We start from the raw sequence: 18649 nt of genomic DNA on the forward strand, positions 1-18649 counted from the left end.
CGGCGCGCCCACCCCCCCCGCCCCGGGCTGCAACGGCGCACGGTGACAGCGCGGCCGTGCACCGGTACCGGCACCTTCGAGCCTCCGCTCAGCGCCGCAGCGCGCGGTCTTGGTGGCCGCCCCAAACCGCCGGGACCGCGGCCAAGCCCGCACCCTGCAGCCTGGTCCTAAACCGAGCCCACATCCTGGTACCCACACCTCAGCCCGCAGCCTGGTACACAACCCTGACCAGCACCTTGCAGCCCGGTACCCAAAACGAGCTTGCATCTTGGCATCCTGCATCCTGGTGCTCAAACCCAGACTGGCATCCTGCGGCCTGGCACTCAGATCAGCCTTGCACCCTCTAGCTTGCTACTCAAAACCACCTTGCACCCTGCATTGAGGCATCCTGCAGCCTGGCACCCAAACCCAGGCCACACCCTGCAGCCTGTACCCAAAACTTGTCTGCATCCTGCTCAAGTCGCCCTTGCACCCCACAGCCTGGTGCCTGCACCCAGCCCACTGCCTGCTTGTCCAAGCAGGAAGGTTCAAGTTTTTGCTGTGGGGCACAGTGGGGCTCTGGGGAAGGGCTGTGGGTGTGCGTGGGACAGCAATGGGATGCGATGCACCACGGGGATCCCCAGGCTATGTTCAGTTCACAGATGTCTGCACTTGAGGGCTGGGAGCACCGCACAGAGCTGCTTCACCTCAGGCCTTTACCCAGCACCCACCAACTCCGCCCTCCTCTAACGCCCAACCCTGACAGCTCTGAGCACACCTGATGCACGCTGGCCCAGCACCAGTGTCCCTGTCAGGATATTCAGGGTCCCCAAACTCCCCCCACCACACAATTTCTTCCCTGCTTGCAACAGGAACTTTGCTCCAGGCTTATCTCCAGCAGGGCATGGGAGGGAGGGGGCCTTTGCACCATTTCTATCCCTGGCAGGAGGTGGTGGCTGCACTGTGGGGATGCTTCATGCCTGCCTTGTTTAAGACAATGCCTTCTGCCAGCGGCCTTGCTTGCCCCCACCCTGGTAACAGCTGTGTGCACAGCAGGCTCTCCGAGCGCCACGGCTCAGTAGCCCTTAAAATAAACCTTAACAAGCAGGGAAAGGACCAGTTCCCCCCGCCTGGTACATTTGTGCCTCAAAGGCACCAACGGCCGCAGACACTCCCAGAGCCCCGAACAAACGCTGGGCTGGTTAAATATTCATGACTGACCCTTCCCCAGGACTGAGGCGAGCGGATAACAAAGGCAACTTCTCATCAGAACAGAGAGTCAGGGTTGTCATCAACAAATCTCTTAATGAGGATTAAAAATAAAATAAAAAAAATCAATCCCAGAGCGCTGTCCTTTATTTATATTTGAGAGATAATCCTCTTTTATTTTGCATCTGTTTTTGCTTTTGGTTTTGTTTTTTTTTATCTGTTTTGGTTTTCACATTTAAAAAGCCCTTGCTGGAGCTGATTGTTTCCAAATCAGCAGACACGTGCTGGGGCTGCGGAGGGGCAGCTGTCACTGCTGCCACCACACGCCCTGCCCAGGGCATCCACACCAGGGGACACAAAGCTGCAGGGCCCCAGGACTCCCCAATCCCAGGGAGGTTTCTGCTGTTACCCTGTGCTGGCAACCAGCTGTGAACCCCCAAGTGACCCTTGGGAAAGGCACAGGCACTGCTGCCCTGCGTCTGGAGGCACTTGATGGGGGCAACCTTTGGCTAAGGCATGTCCAGAAAGGCCCTGGGATGCCCACCCGCAGCCGCAGCCCCACCCTGTGCCCGAAGTGAGCCCTGAGAAGGGCCAGGCTCTGCTGGCTCCATCCATTCCATCGGGTGCCCTCACCCCAGTCCCACTCCGCGCCCGGCGGGTGACACCAAGCAAAGCGCAGCGCTGCCCTTAGGAGATAACAGCGCCCTGGATGACGGCCAGCAGCCGCTCCTCCCGCAGCACCCGGGGCATGGGGACGGGGCAGCCCATGGCCTCCCGCAGCCGCGCAAAGGCCCCGGCCCCCACCAGGTGCAGGCGCAGGGGCCCGATGCTGCCCTTGAAGCGGAACGATTTATAGATGGGGAAATCCTCCTGCAGGCAGTGGTCCAGCTGCAGAGAGAGGAGGGGGCTGCCAGCGCGCCTCCCAAAACTCCGTATTCCCTATGGAGCAGCCGCCATCCCCCAAAACGGAGAGCTTCCCGGAGCCCCTGCTCTGATACCCGACGGGGAAGGAGCCCCTTCGCCAAAAGCCTTCCGTGCTCGCGGGGCTCCCGGCGTGCAGCAGCCCCACGGGCGCAGCCTGCGGGCTCCTGCTGCCAACAGCAGCAGAGCTGTCCCGGAGGAATCCAGCTGCCGGCGAGCACCGCCACCGCGTGGCGGCTGGGCGGGTGGGGAGCGCGCAGTAGATCTGCACCCTGCCTGCTCCCAGCAAACCCCAAACCCCCTTACCTTGTGGCGTTGCCCCTCGGACAGGTCCCGCAGGCCCCGCAGCTCCACGAATACCTCGTAATGGGGGGCACCGGCCCCTGAGGAGGCACCTGCAGTGGTGCCACCAGCACGTCACAGCCACCCGCAGCCCACAGCTCCTGGGAGGGGAGGGGGGGCAGTGACAGGAATGTCTTGGGAGTGCTCACCCAGCAAGGTGCTCTCCACGCAGATGTAGTCCATGAGGCGGGCACCCGGCCACATGCCCACGGCGCGGCACAGGCTGCGGCAGAAGTGCTCCTCGGGGATGCTCTCGCCGCGCACACTCAGAGCTTGGCTCTCCCTGTGGGCGCAGCAGGTCTGGGTACCCTGCACTGGGGGTGCCACCAGCACCGTGCACCCCCACAGCCTGCCTGAAGGTGAGGGGCACGGGGCTGGGGTGACCTCACCTGCGCACAGGCTCCACCACAGGGCACTGCTTGTGGAAGCCGGCCACCCGCAGCACCTCTCCAGCACGGCACCTGTGCGGGCAGTGGGGGCATGAGGCTGGGGAGGGGTGCACAGCCCCCCCCAAGACCCGCAGCAGCAGCACCTGTACTCTCCAGGCCGGGCGGTGAGGATCAGTGTGTACTCGCGTCCCTCCCAGAGCTCACCCAGCAGCACCGTGTGCCGCTGCTCCTGCTCGTCAGCCGGGCAGGGCAGGAACTCACAAAATGCCCACTCCGGGCACAGCACGAAGCGAGGTGTGGGCTCCTTTGGCCACAGGTTGACACCGAGCAGAGCTGGACAGAGAGCGGCATGTGAGCCCCAGACCACCCTCCTCAGCCCCTCCGCAGGGCTCAGAGAGATGACCGATCCCTGCGGGAGGGACGCCACACACCCAGGCACTCACCTCCTGCCACCCGGTACCAGGGGCAGTACAGGGGCAGCCCCTCGCAGGCCGCCCAGCGCAGGGCATCGCAGTAGAGCCGCTCCCCGCCGCGCACCGTCCCCACCACCACCACCTGCAGCTGCGGCCACAGGCGCCGCACGATGCCCTCGAAGCCCCGCTCGCACTCAGCCCGCAGCTCGGCCGCCCGCGCGCTGTCAGGGACCAGCAGCGCCTGCAGCCGGCCCCGCACCTCCTCGGGCAGCCCGGGCTGGGGGCTCAGTGTGCCCAGCGCCAGGTCACGGGCCAGCTCGGCCCAGCCGTCCCGCAGCACCGCCAGCGCGTCGTGCAGCTCGTTGGGCAGCCGGGCCTCCAGCACGCGCAGTGCACGTGTCCGCAGGGCGAAGAGCAGCTGCACCCGCAGGGCTGCAGAGCGCAGGGGCAGAGCGGCGGCCTCGGGGGGGGTGCAGTACAGGGTGGGCAGCGGGCAGAACCCCGGGGCGCGGGGAGCAGCGGGTGCCCAGCCCAGCAGGGCCGTGCCGCGGAGCGTCAGCGCCTGCGGGAAGCTGCCGTGCAGGGCGTGCAGGTAGAGCAGGGCCCCCTGTGCAGAGAGATCGGGGGGGCTGCAGGGCAAAGCCACGGGGCGCCGTCCGCACCGCGCTCCCCGCAGCCCCTCGCTACCTGCAGCGGGGGCTCGGCGCTCCAGCAGCTCCGCAGCACGACCCAGAGGCTCAGCGGCGGCAGCGGCTCCGCTCGCTCCCCGTCAGCGCAGCACGGGCTCGGCGGGTGACGCTCCCGGAACGCGTCGGACTCTGCGGGCGGACGGCGCGGCTCAGAAGGGCGTCCCGCCGCTCCCCGCCGCTCCCCGCTCCCCGCCGTCCTCTCCCCGCCCCGCTCACCCGGGGCCGCGCCGGGGGGCAGCAGCCGCCGCAGCCGCCGCTCCTGCCCGTGCCGCACGTCGGTGCTCTGCAGCTCCAGGCGGCGCCGCTGCCAGCCCGAGGCCCGCAGCAACGCGGCGCGGAGCAGGCGGTGCCGCAGCGGCGGGGCGGAGGGCAGCACCACGCACACGGCCACGGCCACGGCCACCAACAGCGCGAGGACCGCGGCCAACATCACCCCGGGGACCGCGGCCAACATCACCCCTGGAGCGCGGCCAACAGCATCCCCGCGCCCGGCGGCCCCAGCACCGCCCCGCCGCGCTCCCGCTGCCCCCCGCCCGGCCGGCCTCGATCGCTCCCGGCTGTTCCGGCTCCGGCAGAAATGACGGGCAATGAGCGCGCCCGGGCCCGCCCGCTGCCTCCCCCCCGGGGGGGGAAATGAGTACAAGGCGGCTCCGCCTCTGCGCCCCAGCGCAGGGTTTATTTTCGTTTTCTCCCTTCTACATTTTATTAAAAAAAAAAAAAAGACACAGTCCCTTCCCACCCCCTCCCCAACCCCGACGGGGTGACGCGAGCAGAGGAAAGAATCGCAATTAAAAAACGACAGCAAACGCATCCCGATGTGCACCGTTCGGCACGGGGCGGTCCTTTTATTAAAAAAAAAATAATAATAACAGCGGAGTTCGGTTTGCTTTACTTTGCCCCGGGGCAGTGCCTGCAGCTCCCGAGCCTCCTTCCCCCTCACCCCTGTGAATGGGGCAGGGGGCAGCCCCGACCCCAGCCCGAGGGGTGCGGGTGAGGGGCCCCTTCCCCCCGGCAGAGCGGGGCCGGGAGCTGCCCCCTCCCCGAGACACACGTGAAACCCAGAGCTTTTGTGTTACAAAAATAGTCCGTGCTTTATTTACTCTGTGGTAGAAAAATAACATCGCCAGGGAACCAGAGGTTCTGGGACACGGATGGGACGGGCCGGGGGGGGAAAAGAGGGGCCCCTTCCCGCCCCGCCGCCTCCTGCCCGCCCCTCGCTGCGGTTCCTCCCTCCCCACCGCGCCCCCCCCCCCCGTTGCAGCGGCGCCGGAGGGGACGGAGGGGACGCGCCTGGAGCCGGAAGGCTCCGCAGCCGTCGGGGACAGAGGAGGAGATGGGGTCCCGGAGCGGACCCTGACACTGCAGACTGCCACCCCCCGCCCGGGGAACAGGGTCACTGCGATAGAACACCGATGCGCACATGTACATCCTTAGTGACGACTGCAGAAAGCGAACCCGCGGCCGGGGCTCCCCGGTCCCCCCCCGAGGCTGCGGGGAGTGGGGCAGCACCAGCGCGAGCAGAAGCGGAAAGCCGAAGCTGGGCCTTGTAAAAGGAACATACAGGAAAAACCATGCGACAAATCCGCTGCCTTTTATACAAGGGCATAAACATCAAAGAGCTGGACACCACCCTGCATTTTGGGACAGCACAGAGCAAATCTGTGGGGCAAGAACCCCCCCATGGCCGCCTGCCCCCCGGGCTGGGCACAGAGACACAAACACGGCACAGTCCCCGCAGCGCTGGGGGCCAGTGTGGGGCCACGTGGCCGCCGGTCACGACTGGGCGTGGGGGATCCACTGACTGTCCATGGGGCGCCGCAGCAGCTCCTCCACGTGCTGGGCCACGTCCATGGTGTCGTCCAGGTCGAAGTCGCCCTCGGGGTCCAGCACGGTCTCAGGGCTGCAGGAGGTGAGGGGGTGAGGGTGGGGGCCAGGGTGGCCGCAGGCGGGACGGGGACGTGGTACCTACTTCTGCGTGTACATGTTGTAATGGGGGTGGGAGCAGACGGCCGGCGACGGAGCCTGGTCCATGTAGGTGGCCCCCCCAGGGACGGCGTCACCTGATGCACTCACAAACCTGCAGGGATGAGAGTGGGTGAGCGGTGAGCGGGTCCTGGGAACGCTCACCGCCTCCTAGCAGGGATCCCGACCCTGCACACGCTCCCCATCCCAATCCCCATGAGCAGCAGCCACCTGCAGGGTCCCAGCCCTGTTGGCCATGGGGAGATTTGGGCTTCCAGGGGAGCACAGAACCCTTTGCTGTTGTGCACTATGTGCTGCTCATCCCCAGCACCAATGTGGCCAGCAGGGCACTGTGGCTGGGAGCTACCCAGACCAGCATGGCAGGGATGAACCCACGGGACCCCGCACACTCGCACTTACTCTGGCACAACTTGCTTGATCTGTGGCTTCACGTACCCATCCACAGCTTTAGCTAGAGGAAAGAAGGCAGCGCTGAGGTGCAGAGCTGCTGGCACACTGCACACCTGCAGAGGGGTGGGGTCCCCCAGGGCTGGATGTGCTGGCGAGCCCAGGCCCCCCCAGGGGAGGCACAGAGGAGTGATGCGTGAGGGGTGAAGGGCAGCGCTACCTGGCGTGGACTCACAGAGAACCGGCGTGTAGTACTTGGAGAAGACCTCGTCCTTGGGCCGGTCGGGGAACACGTAGATGAGGTAACTGAGGTCCCCGAGGCGGTCGGCCAGCGAGCGGATAGAGAAGTCCCTGGTGGTGAAAGGCATCAGGTTCCAGAACATCCTCTCAGCTGGAAGACAAGAGCGAGGACCGCAATGATGCCTGGGGTGAGCCTGAGACTGTGCCGAAAATCCAGCATCGCTTCCTGAGTTTTTTCCCTCCCCTTGCAACATCTGGGGACAAAATGCTGCGTGCCAGAAAGCAGGAGCCGGGGGGAGCTAAGGGGAGCTGCAGGCACGTGCCCGGTGGTGCTGGTGCCAAGTGGACAGACAGGAGGTGCTGAAGGAGCCCAGATGGGGACATGGAACATGGGAGCAGCGGGGGCTGCACTCACCGGAGTCAAACTTCCAGGCGATGGTGATGCCACCGATCTCCGAGTCACTGAAGCGCAGCAGGAAGGTGCCGTCGGGCTTGCTGATGAGTAGGTCGTGCGCCTGCTGCTTGTTGACGAAGCCCAGAATGGCCCTAGGCAGAGCGAGGGCGTCAGGCGGGCGGTGCGGGGCCAGGCGCACGCAGCAGGAGGGCTCTTACCCATCGTTCCAGTGCGGCTTCAGATGCTTCTTCAGCACCTCCATCACGCCGTCAAACCACTGCCAGAAGGTGTAGTTCCTGCCGGGCAGGTTTTCCTGTGGAAAGCCCCAAAAAATGAGCGCTCCTGCTTCCAAACACATGGCACATGGCGGAGACCAGGATGGACGCTGCAGAGCCAGGCACCCAGCAGCCCTCATACCACAGTGCCGCACAGCACAGCCCAGGGAGCACCAGCAGTGACCCCCAGGGACACAGAACACAGCTGCAGCCCCCAGACATGGAGGGCAATACCTCCTGCACCGCTGCAGCCAACACCTGGCTGGGTTTTGCACTGATCCAACACACAGCAGCTCTCTATGGGCATAAGTGCTGGCACCTCAGTGCAGCCAAGCCCATCCTGGCACACGGAGCACCCGCTCACCCGGTTGAACTGGGACCATGACACCGTGGTGCTGCTGTAATCCTCCAGGTGGGAGCTGGTGCTGTTGAAGAGCTTCTGCGCCAGGAACACTAAGTTCTCCTTCGTCAGCCCACGGCTGCTCTGCACCTCCGCCTTGAACTTCATGTTGAGCGCCTCGCAGAGCTGCGGCCACTGCACCTTGTCGGGCACGGCGAAGGGCACGCGGCCCTGGGGAGGACACGGCACAGCGTCAGTATGGCCACCACCCGACCCCGAGCACATCCCCACCAGGCAGCCCTGCTCTGCAGCTCGGGGTGGATGGAGCCCACCCGGTTCCCTGCAGCAGCGCTACTCACGGGCTCTGCAAACGCGTTGTCCCAGAGCACAGTGGCCGTGGCGTTGTTGTCCTGGCTGCCATGCACGATCACCACCACGGGCAGGGACAGCGTCTGCCGGCAGGAAGGACAACGGCACAGAGTTGAGATGGGACGTGGCTATGGGGTGGGAACTCCCACCACCTCCCACACCCACACCCCAAATACACACCCCATCTCTGTCCCATAGCTCCGGCCCCACAGTGTGGGCACGGCGCCCACAGCTTGCCCATGGCCAATAGCTTTACCTTCACCTGGAAGACCAGCTCGTTGCCACCGACACTGAACTGCGACTCAAAGAGGATGGTGAACTTCTCCTCCGTCACTGACTCAGCGCCGCGGCGGTCCGAGCGCTTGATCCGCTTCAGGGACTGCGGGGACATGAGCGGTGAGCACGAGGTGGACACATGGGACACAAGGGGTGAGCACAGGAGGGATGCAGCACGGATGACAACATAAATGGTGAGCACAGGGCGCACGGTGTGGGCAGAGACACCACGCATGGGAGCGCCGGCTCTCACCATGTTGCGGAAGTGTGCGCTGAGCGTCCCGGTGGCCTGGTGGTACTCCATCACACAGCAGTTGTTGAGGATCTCCCCGCTGCTCTCACTGCATGGGGGCAGGGGGTCAGGATGGCAGCAGCCCCTCGCACCCCCTGACCCCACTGCCTCTGTGCCCCCAGTCCCAGCCCCTCAGGCATTACTTGCGGGTGCTCTCGTTCTTCAGCAGGGCCTTGGCTTGCTGCTCGCTGATGATGGTGGCCTTCACCTGGGGGGGGTTCATGTGCACGTTCAGCTTCCCCCCCACCAGGAGCCGCACGGTGGCTGCAAACTTGGTCTGCGTCTTCAGCACCTGGGGAGGCTGCTTCTCAATGATGAAGGTGCTGGGAGGGGCAGAGAGTCAGGTGGGCAGAGGAGCCCAAAATGCCCCCCACCCCCCAAAGCTGCCCCCCTACCTGGTGACCAGGGCGGAGATGATGTCGGTGATGGTGCCGTTCAGCTCTGACAGCATCTCCTCCACGGGGCCAGGGATGGGCAGCTGCTGGCACAAGTGCTCGGCACGCCGGATCTGCTGCCGGTTCTGCCAGATGATCTCTGCCAGCTTCTCGCACCTGGGGGGCAGCAGGCTCAGCACCCACCGCGGGGACCCAGCTCCCCCCTCCCACCAGCACCCACCAGGTCTGCAGCACGTCCAGGGTGCCTTCGGGGGGGCCGCCGTTGCCTGCCAGCTGCTGCCGCCGCTTCCACTGGATCAGCTCATCGTCCAGGATTGTCGTCTGCTGTTTGCGCAGCAGCTGCAGCGTCTTCTGGTGCTTCTCAGCCAGCTCCTGTCGGGCAGGACGGCGTCACAGCGCGCAGGGGCAGCACACAGTCGGTGTGGGGACACCCCCCGGCACTCACCACGCGGTACTGCTGTAGTGTCTGCGCCTCCCGGTGCAGCCAGGCCTCCAGCGACGCCTTCTTCTGCTGCAGTGTCGTCTCCCGTGAGAGGCGCTCCTGGGGACCCAGCTGGGAGAGCTGGGAGAACTGGGCTGGGGATGGGGACAGCGTTAGGGCACGGCCAGCACCCAGCCCTGTGCCCCCCCCAGCCCCTCAGGCACCTTGCAGGCGCATGTTCTCCTGGTACTGGATGATGAAGTACTCCTGTGTCTGCTGCAGCTTCTTCAGCTCGTTCTCTGAGTCCTGTGTGATGAGCCGCAGCTCCTCGAAGGTCTGGTTGATCTGGAGGTGCTTCTGCGACATGGCGTCCACCAGGGCGCCGGCGGGCGAGGGGCTCTACGCGGGCACAGGAGCACTCAGTGCGGCCAGGGATCCCCTCTGGGTGCTGGGGGACAAAGGGACCCTCCCCATCCCCGCCGACAGCTCCAGGGCAACGAGCACCTCCCCATTCCCTCTCCATCACCCTGATGATGGAGACCCCCGCACCCCCACCCTGCAGGACCCATTCCCTCACCCTGCGCTGGTGACGCCCGCAGCCCCACTCACGTTGTTCGCCTCCCGCACCAGCCTCTGCTCATGGTAGAGGATGTGCCGGATGCAGCGCACCAGCTCCATGGGGCACCGGTCATACGTGTTCTGCACAGAGATGCCAGCTGAGCCGGGTGCGGGGCAGGGAACCCCAGTCGCCCCACCGCAGCCCCCTACTCACCTGCAGCTGCGTGACATAGTGCCCCAGCTTGATCTTCAGCAGGAAGCCATCTTCACCCACTTGGTGATCCGCCTTCTTCTGCAGCTCCTGGATCAGCCCCTCCAGCAGCTGCGTCGCCTTCACGTTCTCCTGGGGGTTGTCGAGGTCGATGGAGTCCCTTGGGGGGTGCGACAGAGCAATGGCAGCGGGGGAGTGAGAACGATGGCAGCGGGGCAGCACGGTGCCGCGGGGCTCGGTGCAGGCTGACTCACCACGCCTGGCTCTCGATCCACTGCGACAGGTAGTGCCGCACCTCGATGGGGAAGTGATGCCCATAGAGCGCCTGCATCTGCCGCAGGGCTTCGCCCTGGAGCTGCTGCGCCTGGATCCACACCGCCATGGCTCACCACCTGCGGGGACACAGCGTCAGCACCGCGCGGAGACCCCGCACCGGGCACCCCCAGAGCCACCCCGAGGGGACAGGGGGATCTCGGCTCTGTGTCACCGCTCCTTTCTAGGAAAAGCCATCGGAGAGCTCGGAGGCACCCACGAATGGCTCTGCTGCCTTGGACACGTTGCTGCCATTTCCCTTTGCTGCACCATGGGCTCAGGGTCAGGGAAGTGAGGGCTGAGGGCTGGCGAGGAGCACCAGTGTCAGGAGGGCCGAGCAGCCCCAGTGGCCCCAGTATCACATGTTCTGGATGCAGGAACGCGGCCCTGGCATCCCCACTGGCAGGGAGCAGCCACGCACGCAGCAAACAGAGCCAGGACTGCAGAGAGACGGCACCTACCCAGTGCCAGACCTTTCCCCTGCTCCCCATCCCACACAGGAAGAGGAACAATAACCGAGTTGGCTAAAAATGATTTTTTCCCTTATAAAAAGCAAGGAACATTTCCCCATTCACAGAAGAGACAGTGAGCTAGAAATTCTGCTGGTAAGGAGGGCCTGGGGGAGGCAATAAAAACAGAAAGCAATGAGGAAAAGGGTACAGGGGGAAGGCCGATAGCAAGGCACAGGCGGGCAGTTAGCAATTGCTGACAATTGATAAGAGGCACTGATGGAAATGCCGCCGCTGGCAGAGCTGCAAAGGATGCCAGGAATGGTTTTACTGCGCCAGGAAGGGATGAAACCCCGGGAGCAGCCCAGGCCCAGCACTGAAACATCAGCACGGACAAAAGAACAAACAAATGTTGCTCCTCCTCTCAAGAAAATGGTGATATATTCCATCTTACAGCAGCAGAACACTTCCTACTCCACTTCAATGGGTTGTTAAGCAACAAGTATTAATCTGCCGCTGCGGTCAGCTCACCGTTAGGGCGCACAAAAGGCTCAGCCCTTAGAGCAGGAGCTGGGAACATCGCTGTGGGAATGGTGGGCGGAACGGGAGCGCTGTGGGGGGGGACGCAGGACAGCCCTGAAACGCGCTCCATGGGCGCTGACACGAAACCCGCAGCCAAAGCAAAGCATCACCGATGCAGCCACGGGCGTTTCTCCACACCGCTTGTTTTCTGCCTCACCCGCAGGCTGGGGAACCTCCCCGGGAGCTGCATGGCACCGGAGCTCCAGCAGGCAGCACCGTGCTGCAGCTGCTGCAGCCTTGTCGTTGCGCATGGAGCTGCCCCGCCATGGGAGCCGGCCACGAGCACAGCAGACGTTCCCAAAAGATGCAGAAACCTCTGGTGCCACATCGCCATCCCCATCCCATCCCCATCCCATCCTGCTCCTGCATCCTGAGGACACAGCCCCAGCAGCCCGTGCCTCAGTCGGATCCAGGGTTGGCACCATCCTCCTCCAGCAGCATCAGGGTCAGCTGCAGCAGTCAGCCACATGCACGCCCAAACAATTGCAAGAGACAGATAATTGCAGTGGTTTAAGCTACTTTGCATTTAGTTAGTCCTGGCAGCGAGCTATAATCCCACCCATTACCACAGCTTGGTTAACCAGCAGCAACTCAACAAGCCACAGCAACTTGCCTGCCGGTGACTTAGTGCTTGCAATGCTGCACACACGGCAGCACAATTGTCATGGAGGGGGACAGTGGGGACAGACTGGGGAGGGGAGCCTGGCAGGACTGAAGGGGTGGAGGTGCTTCTGCAGCCAGTAGCTCCACTGCCCAATTGACATTACCAAACCGGCTGCAAAATGGGTGAAACACACACAAAGCAGGTTCCCTAGAGGGCTCAAGGCAGCAACATGAGGGAGCTGGGAGCCCCCCTGAGTCTGGGGGTGGCCAAGGGACCCAGTCGGGGCTGCAGTGGGGATGGGCTGTGGTCACAGCCACCATTGGCAGTCCCAGAGCTGCCCAGGCACAGCGGCAGGCTGGCAGCCAGCTCCAGCCATGAGCTGCAGGAAAGCCACAGCCCAGCGGCGAGTAGACAAAAGGAGGGAAATGTCTCATAGGGCGAGGCTGGCAGGCACGATCCTGTGTGCAGGGAGCATGGCACAGCCTCAGCACGGGCAGCACCTGCCCAAGGGCCGCTGCCCCCAGGCGAGCTGGCTCCAGCTGAGTGCGGGATGCTTGCAGGATGCTCATGAGATGCTGTAGGATGCTTTTCGCACACAGATGTGGGGTGCTCGCAAGATGCTCATGGCACATAGCCCTGGGACGCTTGCAGGATGCTCGCAATGCACAGCTGCAGAATGCCTGCGGGGCTCTCACATGACACTTGCAATGCACAACCCCTCCAGGGATGGCCCCTGTTGTCATACCAGTACACCCACTGACTGCAGCCCCCGTACCCCCCTGCGCCCTGAAGAGCCAGGTAAAGCGCTGGGGGGGAGCACACCAAAGGGCTGTGGCTGCTCCTGCCCCATACAGCCCCTCTGCCACAGCAGCGCTCACACTGCCCTGTGCCTGGTGCTCCCCCAGCCGCAAGCAGGGGGGTCTGGGTGCAGTTTCCTCCCAGCAGGGAGCAGCCCCCACCCGCCCCGACGCTACAGCTGCGGTGCCAGCTCCATAGCAGCCCTGCACTCGCCACAGTAAACACACAGACACGTGGTTTCCCAGCACCTCTGGGAGCCCACGATCCCTTCCAGGTCAGAGACAGCCTCACCGGTGGCCACGGGGCCGGATCCCGTGCACCCTGTGGGTCAGTGCTGCCAGGGGAGCACTGTGCCACAGAGGGGACCCATGTCCCACAGAGAAGGGCAGCTCCACACCAGGTCCCATCCAGGGCTGGATCCGGCCCCATCCCACTGACTCTGGGAGAAGCGATGTCGGCAGCCAGCAGCGACTGCTTGGCACATGGATGGCGCCAGTTCCCCCACACAGACACCCATGTGCTACCCCTGCACCACACCGGGGATGCACACAGCCCCCAGGCTGCCCATCTCATCTGAGCTCCCCCCAGTGCCACCCCAGCTCAGCCCCTTCACCTCGCAAGTGGCCGCCACGCACTGCATCCTGCCCTGCAGACACAAAGGGCTCTGTGTGCACCCAAAGGGCCCCGGAGCCCATGGCCACCCTGGGCTCAGAGAGCCCCAGGCACGGTTCCTGGCTCCTCCGCGGCATGGGGCCGGCAGAGCGGGCTGGGTGCCATCCCCCATCTGCATACTCATCCCGGGTCCGTACTCACCGGGGTCTGCCCGCTGCAGCCTCCGGGGCAGCACGGTGGTGGCTCTGGGCAGGCGCTGCCAGCACAGCCGGGTCCCGGCGCGGCCGTTTTGCAGGCTGCGTGCTACAGGAAGGAGCTGAGAGCAGCTATTTCCTTCCAAAATGTCAGCTGCCTGCGCAGCCGGGCAGCGCTGTGCTCCGGCTGCTTCCTTCCACCACCTGCACAGCGCAACTGGGGGCACAGGGATGGCACTCCTACCCTCATCCCTCCTACCTCCCCACAGCGGGACACAGCCTTGACCTGTGGGGCTGAGCCCCCTCGGACCCCACCCCCAGGGGGAAGCGCTGAGGATGGACACGGGGGGTTTCTGCTCACCTGCACCCCGTGGCTCTGCTCGGCATCGGGGCTGAGCCCCCAGCCCCCACCTGCCCCAAGCTCCCCACAGAGCACCCGCTGTGCTGGGATCAGCACTGCTTGCCCCTTCTAAGCCCGCATGTGGTTTCCAGCTTTTGGCTGTGAGGTGGAGGCAGTGGCGGGTGCAGGAGGAGAGCTCCTTCTAGAAGCTCGGTGCTTTGATGGGGTTTGTCTCGTGCTGAAGAGCGGCAGCAGCCGAGGGCTCAGCCCCGGTGGCACCAAGGGAGGCACTGGGATCAGCCCCTGCCACACTGCGCCGGGGAGCAGGGCAGCAGAATGCCAGGGCACCGCTGGCACTCACAGTCGGGCAGTGATGGGGGGGAAATTCAGTATTTCCTCCCCAGCAGCCGCCGGGCAGAGGTGCGGTGCCTGCTCTGGGCTCTCCCATCCGGCAGGGGCCACGCGGCCCTGCAGTGTCGGGAGCCAAAATGGAGAACTTGCAGCAGCGCAGGAACAGGGGAACCCCGAGCAGAGCCCGGCAGCACCGCGGGGAGGGCGGTGTGTGTGTGTCCTGCATGGGCAGGGATAGGCGCTGCATCTGCTGCCTGGCACCAACCCGGGGCCAGCAGGAGTGCCCGCACGTAATGTTAATCAGAGTCATCAACATTCATTGTTATTTGCCCTCTGGCACTTGAGGCTTTGGGAATTCGTGTCTCCCCCTTCAGATTTTCCCTTACAACCACAGAGGCGCAGCAGCCTACGTAAAAACCAAACCACCAAAATACCCACTGAAATCCCAGCGAAATCCCTCGAATCCAGGGGCTGACGGCAGCTCCCGCCCCCTGCAGCGCGGCCCTGTCCCTCCGACCACGTGCGGTCCTTCCCCGACGCACACAGCACCGCAAGAGCTCAGCCAACACCTCCTGGGGACGCAGCACCACGCCGGCCCCGGGCACGCCGCTAATCCCTGCCCAGGAGCTGGGCTGGGTGGGAGGATGTGGGGATTAAACTCATCACAGCATCGAATTAGCCCCGATTTGGGTCTGGAGACACAATTTCATTTTATCTGGCATGCCTCAGTGAGCGCGCACAATCGCACTAATCCATTCACCTCCAAGCTGGATTTGCAGAGCGGAGCCCATGCGGGGCAGCGCAGGAACCAACTGCTCCATCCCAGCAGGAGCCAGCGGGGCACCGTCACCTGCCCCAGGTCCTGGCAGAGCTGGCACATCTGCACCGCAGAGCACCTGGCTGCATCAGAGCCGGGCGGGCAGACAGAGCAGACCCTGCTGCAGGGAGGGGGGAACACGAACGCCCAGGAAGCGGACAGAGGGAATGGGAATAAACAGCTCAAAGACGGCCGTCTGCCAGGACAGTTCTCGTTCAGATCGGCACCCAGGGCCACAGGTCCCTCGTGCGGTGGCACAGGATGCAGCGTTGGCTCTCACATTTCCAGAGCCCACGGAGCCCACAGACACAGGGGGGAATTGGCGGGGTCCTGCGCTGCGGCTTCTGCCTGCGCACCGATGGGGAGCAGCAGCGGGGGGGGCCACCCCACGCCCCGCACCACCGTTCCCCCACCACCACGTTTCCAGGAGCACAGGGTGAGTAATGGGTTTATAAAAGGAGCGTGCCAGGCCGAGGCAGCTGTGCCATGGAGCCCAGAGGAGCCAGAGCTGCGTTTTAACAGCAACACACAGGACAGGGATCATTTTACAGCTGTACTTTAGCCCATGCCGGCGCTGGGATGTTCCACAAGCAGAGCTGCCTATCCTCCGCTGAGAGCTTTGCAGGCGGCAGCGGAGCACGCGGAGCACAGAGCCGGCGTCAGCCTTTTCCCCAATTCCCTCCCCGGGCAGAGCCGCGCTAGAACCCGGTATTTACATATCACAACAACAGGAAGACAAAAAGTTACAGCGAAAAATGGAGATTGCAAAACTCACCAGCGACTGCTTGAGCGAGGAGCACGTCGCGAGCGCGTTACAGCGGCTGCGGCATTCCGGCCGGCAGAGCCGCGGTGCGGGGCCGGGGCCGGGCAGCAGCGCATCGCCGGCAGCACAGAGCGGCGCGCAGCGGGGAGAGAACGCTGCCAGCCCTCTGGTGCAGCGAGATGGGAGGATTCTGCTTTATCAGCAAGTCAGCTCTCCCCTATCGGCCAGGAAGCCGCGCTCACACGCCTGCCTCCCCCTCGACATTTCCCAACGAGGCAGGGAGAAGCAGTTCACGGCAACGTACCTTTTATCAGCCAGCAGATGTTGCTAGAACTGTGGCTGCCTGTAACATTCAGCCATGCCCAGCGCAGCTCGCGGCCCCGCGCCGGACACGCGGTGCCCGGGTAAACACCCCCGCCCCCCTTCTCCCGGGATCAAAACACTTGGGGGTTGCAAAATAGACACCCCATGAAAGGAAAGGCACGCCACCGCCGCACTACAGCTGTCGAGTCCGCTTCACCCGGAGCACGCGGAGCCGGGGGCAGCTGAACCAAGGCAGCAGCCGGAGCGACACAGGGGCCGGAGCGCAGTCCGACCCCGGCCCCGATCCCAGCCCTGCTGGGGGGAGCAGGAGCGGTGCCAGCCCCCCCCGGTCAGGCAGGGGCACGGAGCCCCGCAAAGCGGGCACCCCGCCCGATCCCGGGCACTGCCGTGAGGTCTCTGAGCTTTACAGTAATTCCTCGCAAACCAGAAAGTCATTTCCCAGCTACTGGGGCCACTTTACTGTATGCGGCGCGGCACAGTCACCGCTCGCCGCCGGCCGCCCACGCGCTGCAGGAGCACAAGGAGAAGGGATTTTTCGCACGCAGTGTATCTGGGTTTTGCTATCACTCGAGAGAGAGCTGGGAAACCCCACGGCAAAGCCCTCGCAGCCCGTTTGGAGTCAGCACTTCCCCTGCAGAAGGAGGGGAGGTCCCACAAACACTCCGTGTCAACCCCAGCACTGAGCCACTCCCCATCCCTGAGCAGCTGGGAGAGTATCCCTGGGGGCCGCGTCCCGCCCCGGAGCATCGACACTGCACTGCACAGGGACGAGGCGGGCACACCAAAGAATCAACTGCTAGGGGCCAAGCACCGTAGGATAAGCCATGGAACGCGGAGCTGGTGACAGCAGCATCCAGCACGTGCCCCCCAGGACAAACTGCCTGCACTTCTGGATGGGAGCCGGCTCCTCCTGCCGCACCACAGCACAGCGTTCCCCTCCCGGCACAACGCACGGCGATGCTCTCCATCCTCACACCTGGGCCTCAGGAGCCACAGCATTTCAGACACGATCCCAACAGCTCCAGGAGCCCCCATGCTCGCTGCAGCCCCACTATGGGCAGGTGAGCAGACATCCCCGAAACCCACCCAGGCCCACAGCACCTTGAGGTGCAGGATCGCCGTGATGGTGTGAGCACAGCGCAGCCTGAAGCCGGGCTGCTCACGGGTACCTGCAGTGCTGCCCAGCACCCAGTGCCCCGCAGGGGGCAATGCCGGGGCTCATGCAGCTCCATGCTGCAGGGCCATGGGCATCTCGCAGACCAGGGCAGCCCGCACCGCGCTGCCAGCAAGACACACACCTGCCTGCACCCTCCACGCTTCCCAGGGGCATCAACAAGTGTCAGTGGCATCTCAGGGTGCAGCCCACATTCCCCCAAAGCACCGGGGCTGGGTAGCACCGCAGCTCTGCTCCATTCTCCGTGCTCCAAAGGGCCCAGTCCTGCATGGGCTGATGGGGACATCCTGAGCCGCGTCCTGCTGTCAGTGAGCACTGCCCCGCATCGCACCTTGGGGTGCCACCTCCCACCCCACACTGTGGAGTGCTCCTGGACAAGGTGGGGGCCCTTTGGCACAACCCTCACCAGGCCCGGTGCTGGCACCCGGGGGCACCCAGCTCGCCCTGCCTGGCACGAGCTCGCAGCCCTGACAGCTCCGTACGGCGGCGGACAGGTGGTGGCTCTCGCTCTGATGGGTCGTAATCAGCCCTGCGCAGCACCGGCCGGCAAGCGGGTTGGCTGAACGGCCACCAGCACTGCCATGCAGGGCAGCATTGGATGAGGGATTTCTTTACCACCACGCCTCAATTCTGCCCAGCACAGAGCCCATGCTGCTGAGGACCCAGCGGTGTGCCAGGGTCCCCGCACGGCACCGTGCCCAGCGCTCTGTGAGCACTTTCGGAGCTCCCCCCGGAGCAGCCCCACGATCAGCCCCCCAGCCCCGGGCTCCTCCGCTCCCTGCCTCGGGATGCGCGGTGGCTCCGCGCAGCGGTCGCGCAAAGTCCGCGCAACCCCGAGGGCGTGAGCACGGCCCGGCCCGCACCTGCCGGCCCCGGGGCTGCCGCTCCCGTCCCCGTCCCAAGGGAGAGCAGCGAGGCCGCGGGCCTCAGCGCCGGGCCCCGCCGCCAAGTTGCGTTCGTCCGCTGCGGGTTACGAAACACCCAAAATATTTACTGAAGGGAGGAGAAAAATAATTATAAAAGAAATTACACCCCCCCCCCCCAAAAAAAAAAGCAAACTAAAACAACAAAAAAGGCAAAACGAATCGACCACAACCAAAACAAACCGACAGAGCCAATCGCCCCCTCCAGCCCCGACGGCGCCTTCGCGCGGCCGCCCCCCGCAGCTGCCCGACGCGTCGCCCCCGGCCCGACCCGGAGAGAGCGCGGCGCTGCACGGCCCGTTCCGGCCGCCCGGGGCCGCCCC

The 18649-nt window shown here is 64.5% G+C and overlaps 2 protein-coding genes across 5 annotated transcripts in view; both read right to left on the bottom strand.

The window, feature by feature from the left end:
- Positions 1-4525, bottom strand: part of GHDC (GH3 domain containing) — a 15549-nt gene extending 11024 nt beyond the window's left edge. Inside the window, exons 1-7 of the mRNA XM_021377923.1 lie at positions 4159-4525; positions 3941-4071; positions 3284-3860; positions 2984-3173; positions 2841-2912; positions 2601-2734; positions 2416-2504 (exon numbers count right to left, since the gene is read on the bottom strand). Of these exons, the coding sequence (XP_021233598.1) occupies positions 2416-2504; positions 2601-2734; positions 2841-2912; positions 2984-3173; positions 3284-3860; positions 3941-4071; positions 4159-4396 (1431 nt within the window). The 5' untranslated portion in view covers positions 4397-4525. The remainder of the gene's footprint in view (positions 1-2415; positions 2505-2600; positions 2735-2840; positions 2913-2983; positions 3174-3283; positions 3861-3940; positions 4072-4158) is intronic.
- Positions 5008-18443, bottom strand: STAT5B (signal transducer and activator of transcription 5B). 4 transcript variants are annotated; one of them, XM_021377915.1, is made up of 19 exons: positions 15918-18443; positions 10338-10475; positions 10087-10243; positions 9924-10013; positions 9539-9713; positions 9339-9469; positions 9114-9265; positions 8894-9049; positions 8642-8821; positions 8460-8547; positions 8187-8309; positions 7921-8013; positions 7586-7792; positions 7165-7259; positions 6968-7098; positions 6533-6703; positions 6325-6376; positions 5912-6019; positions 5008-5842 (listed from the first exon to the last, which is right to left on the bottom strand). In XM_021377915.1, the coding sequence occupies exons 2-19, from the start codon at positions 10463-10465 to the stop codon at positions 5716-5718; spliced, it is 2364 nt and encodes a 787-aa protein (XP_021233590.1). In that variant the 5' UTR covers positions 10466-10475; positions 15918-18443; the 3' UTR covers positions 5008-5715. The 4 variants fall into 4 exon arrangements, with proteins under 4 accessions (XP_021233590.1, XP_021233589.1, XP_021233591.1 ...); XM_021377914.1 differs by having other exon boundaries at positions 13642-18443; XM_021377916.1 differs by having other exon boundaries at positions 6548-6703; positions 10338-18443.

The sequence above is a fragment of the Numida meleagris genome, chromosome 26 (genome assembly GCF_002078875.1).
Source record: "Numida meleagris isolate 19003 breed g44 Domestic line chromosome 26, NumMel1.0, whole genome shotgun sequence".
In the NCBI taxonomy this organism is placed as follows: domain Eukaryota; kingdom Metazoa; phylum Chordata; class Aves; order Galliformes; family Numididae; genus Numida; species Numida meleagris.